The 14,985-nt window shown below is 40.7% G+C and overlaps 1 protein-coding gene across 1 annotated transcript in view; it reads right to left on the minus strand.

Moving 5' to 3' along the window:
- Nucleotides 1-14,985, minus strand: part of dnah1 (dynein, axonemal, heavy chain 1) — a 28,784-nt gene that overhangs the window by 6,929 nt on the left and 6,870 nt on the right. The window contains exons 21-59 of the mRNA XM_068720370.1: nucleotides 14,714-14,878; nucleotides 13,848-13,969; nucleotides 13,391-13,496; nucleotides 13,119-13,298; nucleotides 12,853-12,993; nucleotides 12,533-12,696; nucleotides 12,282-12,395; nucleotides 12,003-12,191; nucleotides 11,806-11,911; nucleotides 11,139-11,252; nucleotides 10,901-11,050; nucleotides 10,521-10,607; nucleotides 10,218-10,404; nucleotides 10,025-10,116; nucleotides 9,749-9,903; nucleotides 9,477-9,654; nucleotides 9,201-9,395; nucleotides 8,967-9,086; nucleotides 8,318-8,476; nucleotides 8,091-8,192; nucleotides 7,864-8,004; nucleotides 7,422-7,582; nucleotides 7,168-7,325; nucleotides 6,745-6,927; nucleotides 6,360-6,538; nucleotides 5,870-6,100; nucleotides 5,450-5,646; nucleotides 4,882-5,017; nucleotides 4,441-4,649; nucleotides 4,139-4,310; nucleotides 3,271-3,462; nucleotides 2,980-3,156; nucleotides 2,647-2,778; nucleotides 2,249-2,374; nucleotides 1,989-2,108; nucleotides 1,608-1,757; nucleotides 1,271-1,431; nucleotides 389-614; nucleotides 52-247 (exon numbers count right to left, since the gene is read on the minus strand). Coding sequence (XP_068576471.1) covers nucleotides 52-247; nucleotides 389-614; nucleotides 1,271-1,431; nucleotides 1,608-1,757; nucleotides 1,989-2,108; nucleotides 2,249-2,374; nucleotides 2,647-2,778; nucleotides 2,980-3,156; nucleotides 3,271-3,462; nucleotides 4,139-4,310; nucleotides 4,441-4,649; nucleotides 4,882-5,017; nucleotides 5,450-5,646; nucleotides 5,870-6,100; nucleotides 6,360-6,538; nucleotides 6,745-6,927; nucleotides 7,168-7,325; nucleotides 7,422-7,582; nucleotides 7,864-8,004; nucleotides 8,091-8,192; nucleotides 8,318-8,476; nucleotides 8,967-9,086; nucleotides 9,201-9,395; nucleotides 9,477-9,654; nucleotides 9,749-9,903; nucleotides 10,025-10,116; nucleotides 10,218-10,404; nucleotides 10,521-10,607; nucleotides 10,901-11,050; nucleotides 11,139-11,252; nucleotides 11,806-11,911; nucleotides 12,003-12,191; nucleotides 12,282-12,395; nucleotides 12,533-12,696; nucleotides 12,853-12,993; nucleotides 13,119-13,298; nucleotides 13,391-13,496; nucleotides 13,848-13,969; nucleotides 14,714-14,878 — 6,073 coding nt within the window. The remainder of the gene's footprint in view (nucleotides 1-51; nucleotides 248-388; nucleotides 615-1,270; nucleotides 1,432-1,607; nucleotides 1,758-1,988; nucleotides 2,109-2,248; nucleotides 2,375-2,646; nucleotides 2,779-2,979; nucleotides 3,157-3,270; nucleotides 3,463-4,138; nucleotides 4,311-4,440; nucleotides 4,650-4,881; nucleotides 5,018-5,449; nucleotides 5,647-5,869; nucleotides 6,101-6,359; nucleotides 6,539-6,744; nucleotides 6,928-7,167; nucleotides 7,326-7,421; nucleotides 7,583-7,863; nucleotides 8,005-8,090; nucleotides 8,193-8,317; nucleotides 8,477-8,966; nucleotides 9,087-9,200; nucleotides 9,396-9,476; nucleotides 9,655-9,748; nucleotides 9,904-10,024; nucleotides 10,117-10,217; nucleotides 10,405-10,520; nucleotides 10,608-10,900; nucleotides 11,051-11,138; nucleotides 11,253-11,805; nucleotides 11,912-12,002; nucleotides 12,192-12,281; nucleotides 12,396-12,532; nucleotides 12,697-12,852; nucleotides 12,994-13,118; nucleotides 13,299-13,390; nucleotides 13,497-13,847; nucleotides 13,970-14,713; nucleotides 14,879-14,985) is intronic.

A 14,985-nucleotide genomic window follows, 5' to 3' on the forward strand; every position in this document is an offset into this window, starting at 1 on the left:
GCAGAGAAACATCCCTTCATCTGGTTTCAATGCTATGGAATTTCTTTCTACCTGCTCTCTTAGAATTGGCAATGCCAGCCATGAAGATGCCAAGGAACCAGTCCAGTGAGTACTGGTACATGGGGTCAACACTGGACAGGTTCGACACACAGGAGAAGAGGATCTGAGCACGCACAGCCACCGGCACATACTCCAGACGGATGGTGTCAATGTCTTGCTCTGTCTTCTCCGCCACCATCACTTTGGCCTACCAGTAAAACCAACAATAGTAGCTTGTCAGTTTGATGACAAATCGCCTTTGTATCATATATAAGGTCTGAAGGTAGAAAAACCCTTCCAAGGTAGGTCATATACGATATTAGAGGTAATAGCTCTCCCACTATTTTACCTTGATCTCTCCAGCTTTGATCTTGGAAGCCCCCAACACTTGGATGAGCTCCTCATTGTCCACAGGGTTTCCTTCTGTGGAGCTGAGTCGGAACAGAATTTCATCTTCAATTTCTTTTAGCTCCTGCTTCATCTTCGCGTTGCTGATGATCAGCTGGTTCTTAGCCTCCTCCAGGTCTGGACGCTCCTCAGCCACCACCTGGACCAGCAACTGGTCCTCGAGACCACTGGAAACACACATTTACACAAACACAGATCATAAGACCAATACATAACTGTTAGAAGTTCATACCCTAGATTTGATTCTGAAAAAAATATTGATTTTCTATCACATGGTTGCAAACAGTTTTTTAATAAAGGGGTGACCATGGCTAAGTGGAGAGCAGGGCCGCCTTTCAATCAGAGGGTCGGTGGTTCGATCCCCGGCTCCTGCTCTACTAGTCTCATGTCAATGTGTCCTTGAGCAAGACACTTAACCCCAGTTGCTCCCGTAGCTGCATCTACGGTGTGTAGATAGATACTGAATTGTAAGTCGCTTTGGATAAAAGTGTCTGCTAAATGACTGTAATGTAATGTAATGTAAACCCTAAAATCCTTAGCTAACAATTTGATTTTGACTTGTAGATTGCAGAATAATAACAATTAACAAACAGATGAGACTGAAAGACAAATAGACAATCTTGCATTACCATTGTTTTTAAATTATATTAATTATATTCAATAAATACACAGCCTGTGTATTTTGGATGCTGGGCCAATTAAGACAACAACCGTTCTGTCAGATCTACATGTTGAAGGAGCTGAGTAAAGTGTGATCATAACTGAAAGTTTTTTTAAAATGAATGAAAAATAATTTTGCTTTTATCTGTTAAAGGCATGTTACCTGGGTGACAGGGTGAAGTTAATGAGGGTGACTTTGGTGGAGACCTCTGGAGAGTAGTGTGGGTTAGGCAGCTTAGTGGTGATGTACATCTTGAAGTCTTCATGGTAAAAGATGACTGAATCCCCGAGCTTCAGCATTGTGCTACCTTGCTGCTTAAATGTCTGAGGGCAGAAAAATGTGACTTAAGCAGACCAGTATGTGGTAGATATTTGCATATAACACTGCCATACATTACAAGGGATTTTCATTTGTAATCAATGTTTGTGTGTGTGTGTGTGTGTGTATGTGTGTGTGTGTGTGTGTGTGTGTGTGTGTGTGTGTGTGTGTGTGTATTCACCTGTTGCAACAAGACAGGTTCTAGAGCAGGATCTAACTCCTCTCCTATATTCTCCAAGAGGCAGGGTTTACCAAATCTAATGGCGTTCTCCAGACTACGCAGGAAGTCCCAGTCACTTAGCTTCATAACCTCCAATCCATTGTTCTGCTCCTAAGTGACAACAGGAAACAAGTATGAATGAACAGTGGATTAAATACAGTACACCCACTGGTTGCCACAGAGCCAAAGCAGGTACACCTGTATGTACTGAACCTAGTTTAACAACGTATTGAGCACCTGCACCTGTGAAGGAATAAATTCAGATCTTGATAAAGCTACTTTTCATACAGTTTTGTCTCACTGGCACCCTCTGCAGTTCAGATCAGCACACAGATTTCTCACCATCTTTTTGATCCATGTGTTGGCTTGTCCCTGGGGATCAATGAATAAAGGCCAGCGCAGAGAGTACTGGGCAATCACACCATTCTCCACTGATAGGTTATCCTTGGGCAAACCTGATATCTACGCACATAGAAATGATAACGTATGATGACTTATGATTAGAATCTAAAACTGATTCAGTCTGATGGTCTGACTAATTACAATCAAAATGTTAAAAGGCTTAGGCCCTGAATGCCAGCTGATGACAGGATGGTTCTGACCTGCCAGGAGCGGATCTTGACTGGATCTCCTATGGTGTTGATCATGTTGGGTTCGTCAGTGTGTGGAACACTTAGCTCTTTGAAACAATGCAGCCACTCCTCTGATATGGCTGCCCTGTACTCTCCCTAGGAACAGACAGAAAAACAGTGGCACACTATGACTAACCTTAAAAAATACTCAAATCACAAAGAGACAAACAGCATCCACACAACTACAATAAAGGTTAAAATAAGCACGGAATGAAAAATACAAAAACACCAAAATAACTACGAAGAGACACAAAATGATCACAAAGAGACACAAAACCACAGAGAGATGCGTAATGCCAACAAAGAAACACAAAACAACAACAAAAGATGTACACACTCATACACAAACTGAAATACAACCCACTTACAGTGAAGGGCCCCAGGTATGCTACGTATCCTGCAGATAGGAGTACATCGCCTGCCACATTATTGACCAAGTCATCCAGATGTTGCATTGTTTCCTTCCAACGCACATTCTCGTCTGCCAGTCCATTAATAAGCTGGAGAAAACAAATGCGTCATCATCATAAAATGATCAATATTAACAAAGTTAAATATGTTGAGATAAACTGAAAATTAGGATTTTTTTTATTGTCATTAGAAAATATTACACTGCATTTTCTTTGTCCTTGCCATTTAAGAACAGAACATCATATCCCCGCGGGGATCAAGTCTTATCCCATCTTCTCCCTCCTTCTGACCTTGTCTGCTCGAACGAGGCGGGCCTCACACAGTTGATACTTGTTGTCCAGTTCATCTTTCTTAGCCACACTGCCCTGGTACTTGGCTTGCAAAGTGGCGATGCCACCCTCCAAAAGAGGCCTCATCGTCTCCAGCTCCTCCTGCATCTTACTCACATCCTCCGCTGTGCTAAGAAGCTGAAGAATCACAGAACAGCAGGTAATCAGATAAGATTGCTAATTAAGCGGCATATGTACACAAATTACAAATTTAATTCCTGACATGTTTATTTTGCCAGTTCAGTGTCTTGCCTTGTCCAGGCCAGTCTTCATGCGCTGTCGCGCACCGCTCAGTTCTTGCTTCTTGCGTCCGATGAGATCTGAGAAGATTTTGAGCAGTTCCAGGTAGCTTTTGGGTGTGACATAGTTGTGTCGAGAAAGCTCAGCCAGGTAATGTTCACACTTCCTAGCTACCATCTGGTGGATCTTTACACACATCAATGTCTGGAGAAGAAAATCAATTAGGGAGAGACTTTGTTTAATGAAAAGGTGTTTCAGTATCTTAGATTTTTGATTCCAGTTTTTTTTTTACATATTTCCTTTTCTTTTAAGGTGGCCAGTAATTTCTATTTATTCAACCAAGGTATAAAAATGCATTTGAGAGAAAATGATCCTGTATCCTTATTAAATGGCAGTTAATCTGCTGCATGTTGATCGCTCCTGATCGAACTGCATTACCACACAATTTGACAATAACATTGGACTTGTATATGTTGACTGTGTTTGATAGCCTTTCTCAAGCAAGTTTCAAGTTGTTTTCACCCACATGCCCTCATCTTATCTATATGCTATCTTATGTCTTTGTTCTCATTGTAAGAGACAAGACACACAGACTAGGGCTCAGTGTGACAACCAATTAGCCAATGAGACAGAAATTTTAAATGAAAAAGCTTGTTGACACATTTTGTATTGTGGTGAGGTTAAGTTTGTTCCTATGTATTTTTATTTAAATTATGGAAATTCTGAAATTATATTTTTCAATGTATGGTACTATCCTACAACCTTCATATCAATAAAGCCCACTGAGACACACACACACACACACACACACACACACACACACACACACACACACACACACACACACACACACACACACACACACAGAGAGCATCCTCACCAGTCCCTTCATGGCTGTGGGGCTGGCTTCTAGCTCAGGCAGCTCATCAAGAAAGGATGTGGCCACAGCATGCAGAGCCTCCTCTGGCCAGGCACTGAACCAGTCTATGGTGCAACACGTCACCAGTGAGGGAAACTGCCTCAGTCGTGCACGAAACACCTCACCGATAGGACTGCAGAGGAAGAAGTGAAAGGGAGTGTAGCAGAAAGGGAGAGAACATGGATGGGTATAAGAAGAACAAAGATGAATTCATCCACTTTTTTTCATTTGCTTTTGACCAAGCGATCAAAACTTTGTACAACCTCATGCAGAGTACAGTGTGGATGTTGCTGCAGACCCTCCTGATGTAGGCAGCCATGAGGTTGGCTTTGGTTGGCTGTTGGCCCAGGTCTTGCACCACTGGCTTCATGGCTGTCAGGATGCGCTCCTGCTCGTCTGTTGTATACAGGTTGGGAACATCCCCAGAGTTCAAAATATTGTTGATATCCTCCAGGAAGGACTCATTCTTAATCTGGGAGATTAACACAAAGGTAATGATGAGTAAAATGCTGCATTGTATACTCTACATGTTGCATTTTACTTTAAGCTCTCATTTAATTTGAATGACTAAATAGATTGAAAACAGTGCAACAGCATTACTACCACAAAATTCCATTACAGTATGTACTATGACTGTATGATAGTGATGTTAATAAACTACCACAAACTTGCAGTATACTGTAGCAGGTGATTAGAGTTATTACCTGTGTGTCTACAAAAAGGAAGGTGATCTGCTGGTTCTCAAGGCCGGCCTTCAGCATGATGCTTTTAATATCTTCTCTCCACTCTGTCTGACTGTAGTTCTTTGACAGCTCAATCTGGAAACACTCACAGTGTGACCTGAATGTGGACAAACACACTATGAGGACTGGGCCACAAGATGTTCCTGCATGTTTTAGGACATTAACAGTAAATTGTGTATACTTTTGGTTGAATGATCTTAAAAGAATTTCCCTTTTAAAAATAAATAAAAATATTTGTGCCTGAACCTTTACTCAGTAATCAATAAATAATGCAACTTTGGTATAAAACAAAAGTAACTAAATGTTGATTGTTACATATTGCTGTATCTATCTCATGTGTCACTATGATGTTTATAGTTTTCTAAAAGTAAATGTAAAAAGCTGCCCATAAATTGGGACACCAATCCAAAAATGTCTGTATTCTTTGGAAAAAGGTGTGCAGCAGTAACACAAAATTATCAAAATCCTTCTGTTTCAAGAGAGCTGTACTCAGCCCGTTGGCATGGGAATTACAGTGTAGGAATCTCACATATATGAGGCCAGCTTGGTGAGTGACTGACGCCCGCTCCCAACCACTCCAAGCAGCAGGGCATTGCCCAGAGGCTGGCGTAGGATGCGGCTAATGCGGCACACATGCTCAATGGCATCCATGAAGAGCACCAGCTTCATCTTGGTGGTACTGATCTGGTTGTAGTCTTCCATGTACTCATCCATCACTTTCACCAACTAAATTATATAATAAATAGGTAAAAGAAAATCAAGCATTTTGGAAAAATATACATTCCCTTATGCTGTAGAATGGAAAATAAAAGATTGATGTGTGGGGCACAGAGAAACGAAGCAACCTCACAATTAAGTACAATGTTACTCCCCATAAACCAACTGACCAGCTGTTAATCAAAATAAAAACATACCTTAAATACTTCCAGCACTGGTTTCCACCACTCACCTTTTCCTTGTCTTCTATGAGTGTGTAGACCTTGTGATCATCTCCAGGATTCATGAAATCTCCATACAAAACAGGTTGGCAGGTTACAGCCTCTTCAAAGCTGCAGTCAAACTCCTGAATGCAGTCCTTTAGGATCCTGTTGAACCAGTCCCTGTCCTCAGCACACACCAGGCGATCTCGGAAAACCCGACAGCTTTCGTGATACCACAGCTGCAGCAGCTGCAATTTGTCCTAAAATCGCCAAAGTCACACTACTTTTATACTGGCTGTAGTGAGATGTACTTTCAATCCTTCTAACATTTCACTTTAGTTAAAATGTATTATTCTTGGGCATCAATAATATGTATAACGCATACACTGTACTGTACAAATTGAATTTGTAAGTACTAAATGGATCAAGTGACTGAACCTGAAAGAATATTCTAACAATATATTTCATAATAGTAATCTGATTAGGACACATTAATTTGATTGTCTTGCATCTGACTACCTCTATCATTACAGCCTCAGCCATCAGGATGCCCTGGAAGACTTTGGACAGGTCTCGGAGGTTAAAGTTGTAATGGGACTTGGCTGGAGTTGGGAGGAGCTGGGAGGTAATGGTGGAGTAGACTCTGATAGTAGCGTCTACAAGAGGCTCATTCAGCGGCTGGATTACTGGCACAGGTCCTGATGAAAGATAGCAGGGTAGAGAGAGGTGAAATAATTGAAAACATTAAATTCATGTGAAAATCTATTAACTGTAAGATTTTGATTTGGTCAACAACATGTGTAAATGCGCTGTGAATAAAATGACACATTTTACACACTATTGTTAGTTTTTCTTTTTCACAAGCTTATGTAAGTATTCTCTACCCTCTGCACGTTTAGCAGACCCGACTCACCCATCCAACTGCCCAGAATGGTGGAGAAAATCTGTTTCTTGCTGGCATCTTCCATTTCAGTGAAGGACAAGAAGTTGAAGTGGCGTGTGAAGCGCTGGGTGATGGGGCTCCGGCCTCCACCTGGGGGTCCCATGGCACAGGCAAAATTGATGTCCACCAAGTGCTTGAATGTCCCTGTTTAGAAAGGAAAGGAAAACAAGAGAGAAGCTCAATCTAATGAGACTTTTCATATTTCTTAAAAGCGGAAATAACAAAACTCAAATCTATGTATTTAAACAGTAACAATAAATATTTTAGGCATGAAGACACACTCTAGAGCAATGTACTATTAGTGCAAAAGGACAATAAAGGGTCAACATTGAATATCAAAAGCTCAGGGTGGGAAAAAGGGGAAAAAAACTCCAGTATTCCCACCTATCTGTTTCCTGTCATACCAGCCTCCATGGTCCATCCACTGCCTCAGCAGTTCAATGGGAGGCTGTGCGCCATAGGTCTCCAACATGGGCATGTTTAGGTCATCAATGAAAAAGATGAAGTGCTTCCCTAATGGAGGTCCAAACACACCTTTCCGCCTGACACAAAGGCACATGAATCATTGGTCAAAAATACATTGTTGTGTTGTAAATTATGTGTAGTTGGATTGACAAAGTACAGTAGAGCAGGCATACCTTTTGTCTAGCTTACTGTCAATATAATCTTGAGTCTGGTTGGCTGAGGTGAGGGCAGAGAACATGAGGAAGTGTGTGATGTATTCAGCAGGCATGTTCTTCAGCAGCTTGTCTGACATGGTCAGGGTCTTTCCTGTACCAGTTGGCCCAATACAGAGCACCTGGATCACACACACACACACACACACACACACACACACACACACACACACACACACACACACACACACACACACACACACACACACACACAAATATAAATCATGTCTACTGGTGCCTTTCCAAGGCAATGGAAGCATTTAAATGTAAAGCGTTTATTATTGGATTCTGAATAAGTGCTTCAGCATAAAATGTTCACAGTTTATGCTGACAGGTTATTTTATAACAATTACAGACATTTGTAGACAGATGTGTGAAGTTCAACTACAATCGAAGTACTCACTGGTTTCTTATTGGTCAAAAGCATATCCATGAGGAAAGACATTCTCACTGTGTCAGCAGTGGGAATGATGATGTCAGCATAGTTTGTCTCTTGGGTGATCACAACACTCTTTGCGTATTTCATCCAGCTGACCCACTGGACCTAAAGTACAGGCAAAACGATGATTGAGAGAAAAGCTAAAACGCATCTGATGGTCTTGATTGCATGAAATATTGGTATCAGTTTACTTTTCTTTCCTCGTCTTCTTTATCATCTTCAAAGTTACTAATCCCTGCATCATCCAGTCTGTAGTCGTACACCAGTCCCTCCTCTGGAAAGTATAACTGAACCTGAAGGACAAATACGTTTACGTTAATCAAAATATACCAACGTCAAGAAATAATCCAGCTGTCAATAGAAATTACATTAGAATTATTTTGGTATGGGGATGCTAAAGTGAAGAAGCTGATATGACCTTTTCCTCTGCCATCTTGTTCTTGAGCCAGGCACTGAAGTGCTTACAGCTTGCTGCGTCTCCTGTGGCTCCGACACTCCACACCAGAGAGAAAAAGAACCAGGGCTCAATCAGCTCCTTCAGACGCTCCAATTTCTTTTGGGGTGGTGGCCTCTCATCCTACAAGACAATAAAGGATTGGTGGGGCAAGCGAGAAAAAAAATCTGTTGATCCATTTTCTAAGTCTCATGTAAATTGTTTTCTCTCCTGAGTTTATGACTTTAGAACAGGTGGCAAAAAAAGTTTTGTCAGGTAAAGTTTTTCATTTTTTTCCATCTGTTCTTAAGTCATAAGCACAAGAGAGAACACCGTTTGGATGAGACTTAGAAAATATTTCACCAATATTTTCTTTCTCACTTGCCTTGCGGGGCTTCCGTATCATACAGATGATTATGATAATTATACATTCATTCAAATACCATTGCAGTTTTTAAAGTAGCTCAAAACCTTGGGTTTTGAAGTAGCTTGTACAGCTTCTCTAAAGCACTAAATATTTACCTTACAAAGCTCGAACTCCTACGAGTATTATATATTATACATCATATTTGCACAGAAATCCATGTATATTCATTTCATGGGGGCTACACTAACAAAGAAAAGCAGCACACACCTCTGTAATGGCGTAAGGATTGAAGAAGCAGTCCATAAGTTTAAGCAGACTGCAGGTTAGGTTGCTGTCCAGAGAGGGGATGACCTCCTTTACTGATGTGCGTACAAATGTGACAGAGTCCTGTTAAAAGTACAGAAAAACAAAAACAAAGGCAGCGCATTCTTTATACAATCATTATCTACTATAATGAAAAGCTTTAAGATTCCCTGGTGGTGTCTTTCAGTTATCTCTCACCTGTAGGAACCTGGCAAACAGGGAGTCGAGCTGCTCTGTGAACGGTTTCAGGGCTTTAGGGACTCGCCTCAGCCAACACTCTGTAAAAGGGATGAGGCCCAGGATACTGGGCTCCAGGTAGACCATACCACAGCGAGACACTGTAGCTGGAGATGCCACCGCCAGGTCTTGCACCTCAAACATCATGGTCATTACCTGGAAGGGGAAAACACAGAATGTCTGAATGCACATGGGACAGAGGAAAACACAGGCACAAAAATGAAGACTTAACCTTACATCAGTGAGCTTGATTATTTCCCCAGAGCTAAGGCACAGTTGTTTGTTGTCATCCAGCACAGTGTTCATGTTCTCAATCCATACAGCATCCACTGGCCCATCAAACATGTACCACTTTATCTCATTGTCCATGGATGCTGCTCCTCTACGGATAACAGATGAGAGGATACCATCCGTCCTGTAGGGGTGGAGAAAAAGTGTTTGTGTATAGTATAAGTCTGGCTGTTTTTTTTGGTTGTTCTGTAGTTTGCGTAAAACAAAGCATCACTTACCACTCGTGTGTGAGCAGGTCATACTCCCCGTAGAGCTGTCCCATGGTGATGGACTTGGGGTTGAGGACATACATCTGAACCGCCTCATACACACCCCCACTCACAGAGGGCTGGCCCTTCAGAGCTGTTATTGCCTCACCTAGTAGCTCATAACACTAAAACACACGACAGTAATGCTTACATGCACGTCTTTGCACTGCCGAACAAAAATAATTGTCTACGTTGGATAACTGTGAATACAACTGTAAACAACATCTTGACAAGTTAAAGGCTTACCTTGGTTTTGCCTGATCCAGAGGGTCCAACCAACATCAGGCCATGTCTCATCACAGTGGTCTCATACAGCTGAATACACTTATTTATATACCCTGCAATAACCACAAGACTGTCATCTGCTCATCCTAAAAACACAAGTACCTGCATATCTAAAAAAAACAAACATATTTTATGTACTTCAAGAAACACTAACCATCCACATCTTTGAGGTTCTTCTTGGTGCAGACATTACGCATGGACTCTTCGAGTGTTCCATAGTTGATTGGCTCCTGTTTTGTTTTAGGGAAAAGGTCGCACACAATACCGTTGAAGAGCTTCAGGTCGTCCTGTAAAAACTTTGGCACATTCACATCTTGAATGGCTCGAAGACAGATCAACTCCTGGGAGACAGCAAGATTGCAGAAGAATGATATTAATTTGACAAAGCTTGATTTGAAATTTGCGTCATATTTTCCTTTACTTTATTTCCATCATGAACAAAAGAAACTTTTCTAACCTCATTCATGTCGGGATTTTCTCTCTTCAGGTTTCCAGCAGCTGAGATCATAGTCTTCACAGCTCTCATACCAAAGTCATAATGATCCTACATAAACAAGAGCAAAAGTAAACACGTCTTCATATCTTTGTTATTCTTATACACACACACACACATATGCAAACATCTCTCGATCCACTCAGGGATGTATTAACTATGTGTTGTATACCAATATTTTAATACAAAGTGTTAAAGTTTAAAAAAGTAATGTCTATCACAATATATACACGACAGTTTAACTAGCTTTTTCAATCGTCTGTACACCCACTTCCCTGGACAAATATTGTACTTACATAGAAATGTAAATGTCATGTCTGAGCTCCTCTGAATCCATACAATACCTGAGAGCTAAGCTGCTCAGAGGAGAGCTTGAAAGTGCTGGTGATCTTCTTGGAGAGGACTTTGGCATCACTGAAGCCAAATGAGTATAAGGAGGTCTCAGCTATCATAGCATAGTCAGGCACCATCATGGCCACAGGACGAAACAGTGCCTGTAGAAGATATAATCTCCTTTGTTAAGCTCCATCTGCTTATCCTCGGTGTTATACAGTTATTTAAAATGAAATCATCATATCAAACCTTGAGATTGTCAGGCAGTTCCTTTCGTCCAGCATAACCAGGAGTCATAGTGATGAATACAGCGCAAGAAGGGACAAGAGGGATCTCTGTCCCCTCAAACACAAACCGCTCTGCCTAAAAACACAACATACACACAATTAGATCTTAGAAATTCATGCTACTACATATGCTTCTTTTTGGGTGGAATGCAGTGGTGGTGAAAAAAATCATATTCTTTACTTAAATAAAAACAATATATATATATTTTACAACTTCATAATGGGAAAGGACTCAATGAAAAGTAAATTTGCAGCAAGATTAGTCACTTTCAGAATTTTAATGATTGATATAATTGACTTTAATTATGTAAAAAGCACATTGCTGCAGTTGGTCTCTGCAAAAATCGTTTTTTCATAATACTACTGTAAACTGTAATGCTTCCATGTCTCTGTAATTGCTCCAGGACGTGAACGTTTCTTCAACTCAATTAATGAAATAAAATGAATGTCATATTTACTAAAGCACATTTGTTCTTTCTTAAAATGCAGTAGAAATAAAGTACAACATGTATACACAAAATTGAAATACTCACTGGACTAAGGCATAGTATTTGTACAACTCAACTACTCTGTGTATAACTACAGTATGTACTAGCACATGTATTTCTATTGAATTAACTTCTTCTCACCCTTTGCTGTTGGGCCTGTTGTATAGTGGTGATCTGTTGTGCCACCACAGACAGCACTTCCACATCAATGCGATTCAACTCATCAAAGCATGCCCAGGCCCCAGAGCTGCGAAAAGGAAGATGGACAAAACATGAACGTGACTGAAGAAGATATTTAACAGCAGACATTCTATTACACTTTTGTAATGGCCTCTCACCTGGCCAGTCCTTTGAGAAACTTGCCCATAGCAATGAAGTCCAGCTGATCAGAGCAGTTGAAAACAAGTGTCTGGATAGCCAGAGCCTTTCCCAGATCTTTAGTGGTTTCTGTCTTTCCTGTCCCTGCTGGACCTGCAAAAGCTCCTCCAAACGTCAGGTGTAGCGCTCCTGTTAGGGTCAGGTAGCATCTGAAAGAGGCCGGGGGTAGTGTATTCAAACGATTAAATGACATTCGGGGGAAAAAAAACAGCGTCGACAACCTAAGACTTAACAACTACCTGTCAGTGAGTGGGGTGATGACCAGACGTCCAGAGTTACCAAGGTACTCGTATCCATACAAAAACTCTGCATTCACTGCGCGGATGTACAAGTCATCTTTTGCCCAGTAATATCTACAAACAGTATCAGATCAGTATCAAACGTATTCTGCACACAATTAATTGCAATGATAGAATACAGTGAACTCCAACGTCAAAATGAGACTGAACTGAAAAGCAAAAAAAATGACAGATCAAAACAAACTGATAACCTGAGCTGGCTGATCCACTCAAAGTCATTGATGCTCGAGACATCCTGCTCCACCAGTTTAGCCGCAACATCCTTAGCATGGACCTCTATGACGATAAGGGCAGACAGCACAGCTCGTTGCATCTTAGACAGACGTCCTCTCACCAGCTGCACCAAGTCGCCCAGCTTCAGAAACAAAAGGGGAAGTCTTAAGAATGTAGTGATCAGTGCACTGTAGTGTGCTCAATGTTCAGTGTAAATGTGATCGCCACATTATAGAACGTGTATATTTTTCAAATATTATAGAGTTTTAAGTTTGAATATTGGCCCCATATTCCACACCTGTTTCTGTATTTGGGGATAAAGGCGGTTGGACAAGTCTCCCTGCTCCAAGGCCTCAGACACCTCAGCAGTCCAGAAGACCTGACAGCCAGCTATCACCACTTGACCAGGCCATGATAACACCCACTCTACACGAGGTTGCTGAGGTGTCAGAAGAGCACACACAGGTGGTACAAAAAATGGACAATTTAAATATGATTTGTAATTGTACAAATAAGCAATAGAAGATTGGAATACACATCAAAGTGAGAGTTAGGGTCGCAGACCTCCGGATAGACTTGGAGTGAGCGGTCAATGTTATCCCTCAGTGTGGTCTTCATAGATTTCTCGACCACCCTGAGCCAGTCCTCCACATTTCCAGTAGGCCACACTGGCAGTGACAGCTTCACCTCCTCCCCTTCTCCAGAGTACATATGTGTGATCTGTAGATCTGGCTGGAATTGAAGCTGAGAACCAACAGAAGTCTCAGTCGTATGTGGTATGCATGTTTATATTTTCAGTAATATATGAGCAGAGTAATTGTAAAGAAACAACAAACCCATGCGATGTTCTCAAAACATTTGCGCAAGTGCGGTTGTACAGCAGTAGGATCTTTGGTCTGGGACAGAATCTCCAGGAGCTCATCATCTGACAGGAAGTAAAACCTAAAAGGACAAATATCCACTGATCATTACATAGTCCTAAGTCTGAGTAATCAAAAGGGTTTCGATGTTTAGCATGGAAACTCATTTCTGGCCCCAAATCGTCCACAAATATATGATTGTTGATAAATTAGCATTTACTTTTTGAAGGCATTTGCTTGTTTTCCTTTTGGTGTCAAAGCTACCTACATTTATAGCAACCAAAGCAAGTTTTGTTTGTGATTGTTATTATCGTATGAAAAAATGACATAATTTCCAGGGGTATGGTACGTGGAATCATCTCATAACTTTGTTATTAACACCACTGGCAATTGAGAGCCAGGGGAATCTCAGGACACTTTCAGCAAGGCTTACCTGGGGAAGGATGCTCGTTTTGTGTCCAAGTACTCACTGAGACCCTTCTGCAGCGGTTCCAAATGTGTGTTGCACCTTTTGAGTTTGTGTAGTAGATGAGCATCTGGACACAGCTCAATCACCTAGAGAAAAATGCAGAAACCCATATTAACAGTTTACAACAATTAAGTTGTATCACTGTATAAGAACAAAACCTTTGTCCTTTAACCCTTGTGCCTCACTATAAAAAAGTTGCTATAATGTCTGCATCAAGAAATCTGCCATAAAATTATATTTGAAAATGATTTACCACTTTTACCAATTTAATCTTTTAACCAACATCAGTCCTGACCATAAATGCAATTAATTCATTTTCATTCATTTAACCTTTCAAATTACAAGACATATTTTAGTATGGAAACTATTTTCTTTATACTAAATGCGAGGGGATATTTTCAAAGTCTGAGATAAGTCAGTGATCATTGACTTTGATGCATTTTTATTTTTTGTGCAGGAAACCAGAGAAATAGCATACCACTAGGGCAAACATGAAACAATGCCTCAATATGGTGGAAAATAGTAAAACCATTTTGAAGATATGATAGAATGCATGTTTATGCTGTAATGGCCATTGGATACAAATTTTTGGTTATAATGGGTTTCATAGGGAACATTTTTGTCCATAGGCCTGAGTCTCTGCATCAAGTTTATTATAGACTTTTTATGGAAATGAGGTTGAACTTCAAAATTTCTAAGTTAAAACAAATAAATAAAACACACTCTTGTCAAAATGTATGCTATTTGCCATAACACAGGCAAAATAATAATAATCTAAAATTACAAATTGACACAAGGGTTTTAATATGACGTATTATGGAAGCGCTGACCTTTCGATTATTAAAGGCGCTTTTTATGATTTCCCTCCATATTTTATCCATGAGCTGGAATATTTTTCCTTGCACAGGCAGCTGCTGGTTGATATCATCAGAGCTGAAGATGGGCTCCAAGTAGAGCCAGGAACGCTGGAATGTCAGCCACTCCTCAAGCACATCCTGCAAGCACCAGAAGAGGGCAGTAGCACAACATAAGACACTGCAAAACAATGTTAAAAACACAATACTATAAGTATCTGTGTGTGTGTGTGTGTGTGTGTGTGTGT

The sequence above is a fragment of the Cebidichthys violaceus genome, unplaced genomic scaffold (genome assembly GCF_023349555.1).
Source record: "Cebidichthys violaceus isolate CVI_PGR_0920_01 unplaced genomic scaffold, fCebVio1.0.p SCAF_25, whole genome shotgun sequence".
In the NCBI taxonomy this organism is placed as follows: domain Eukaryota; kingdom Metazoa; phylum Chordata; class Actinopteri; order Perciformes; family Stichaeidae; genus Cebidichthys; species Cebidichthys violaceus.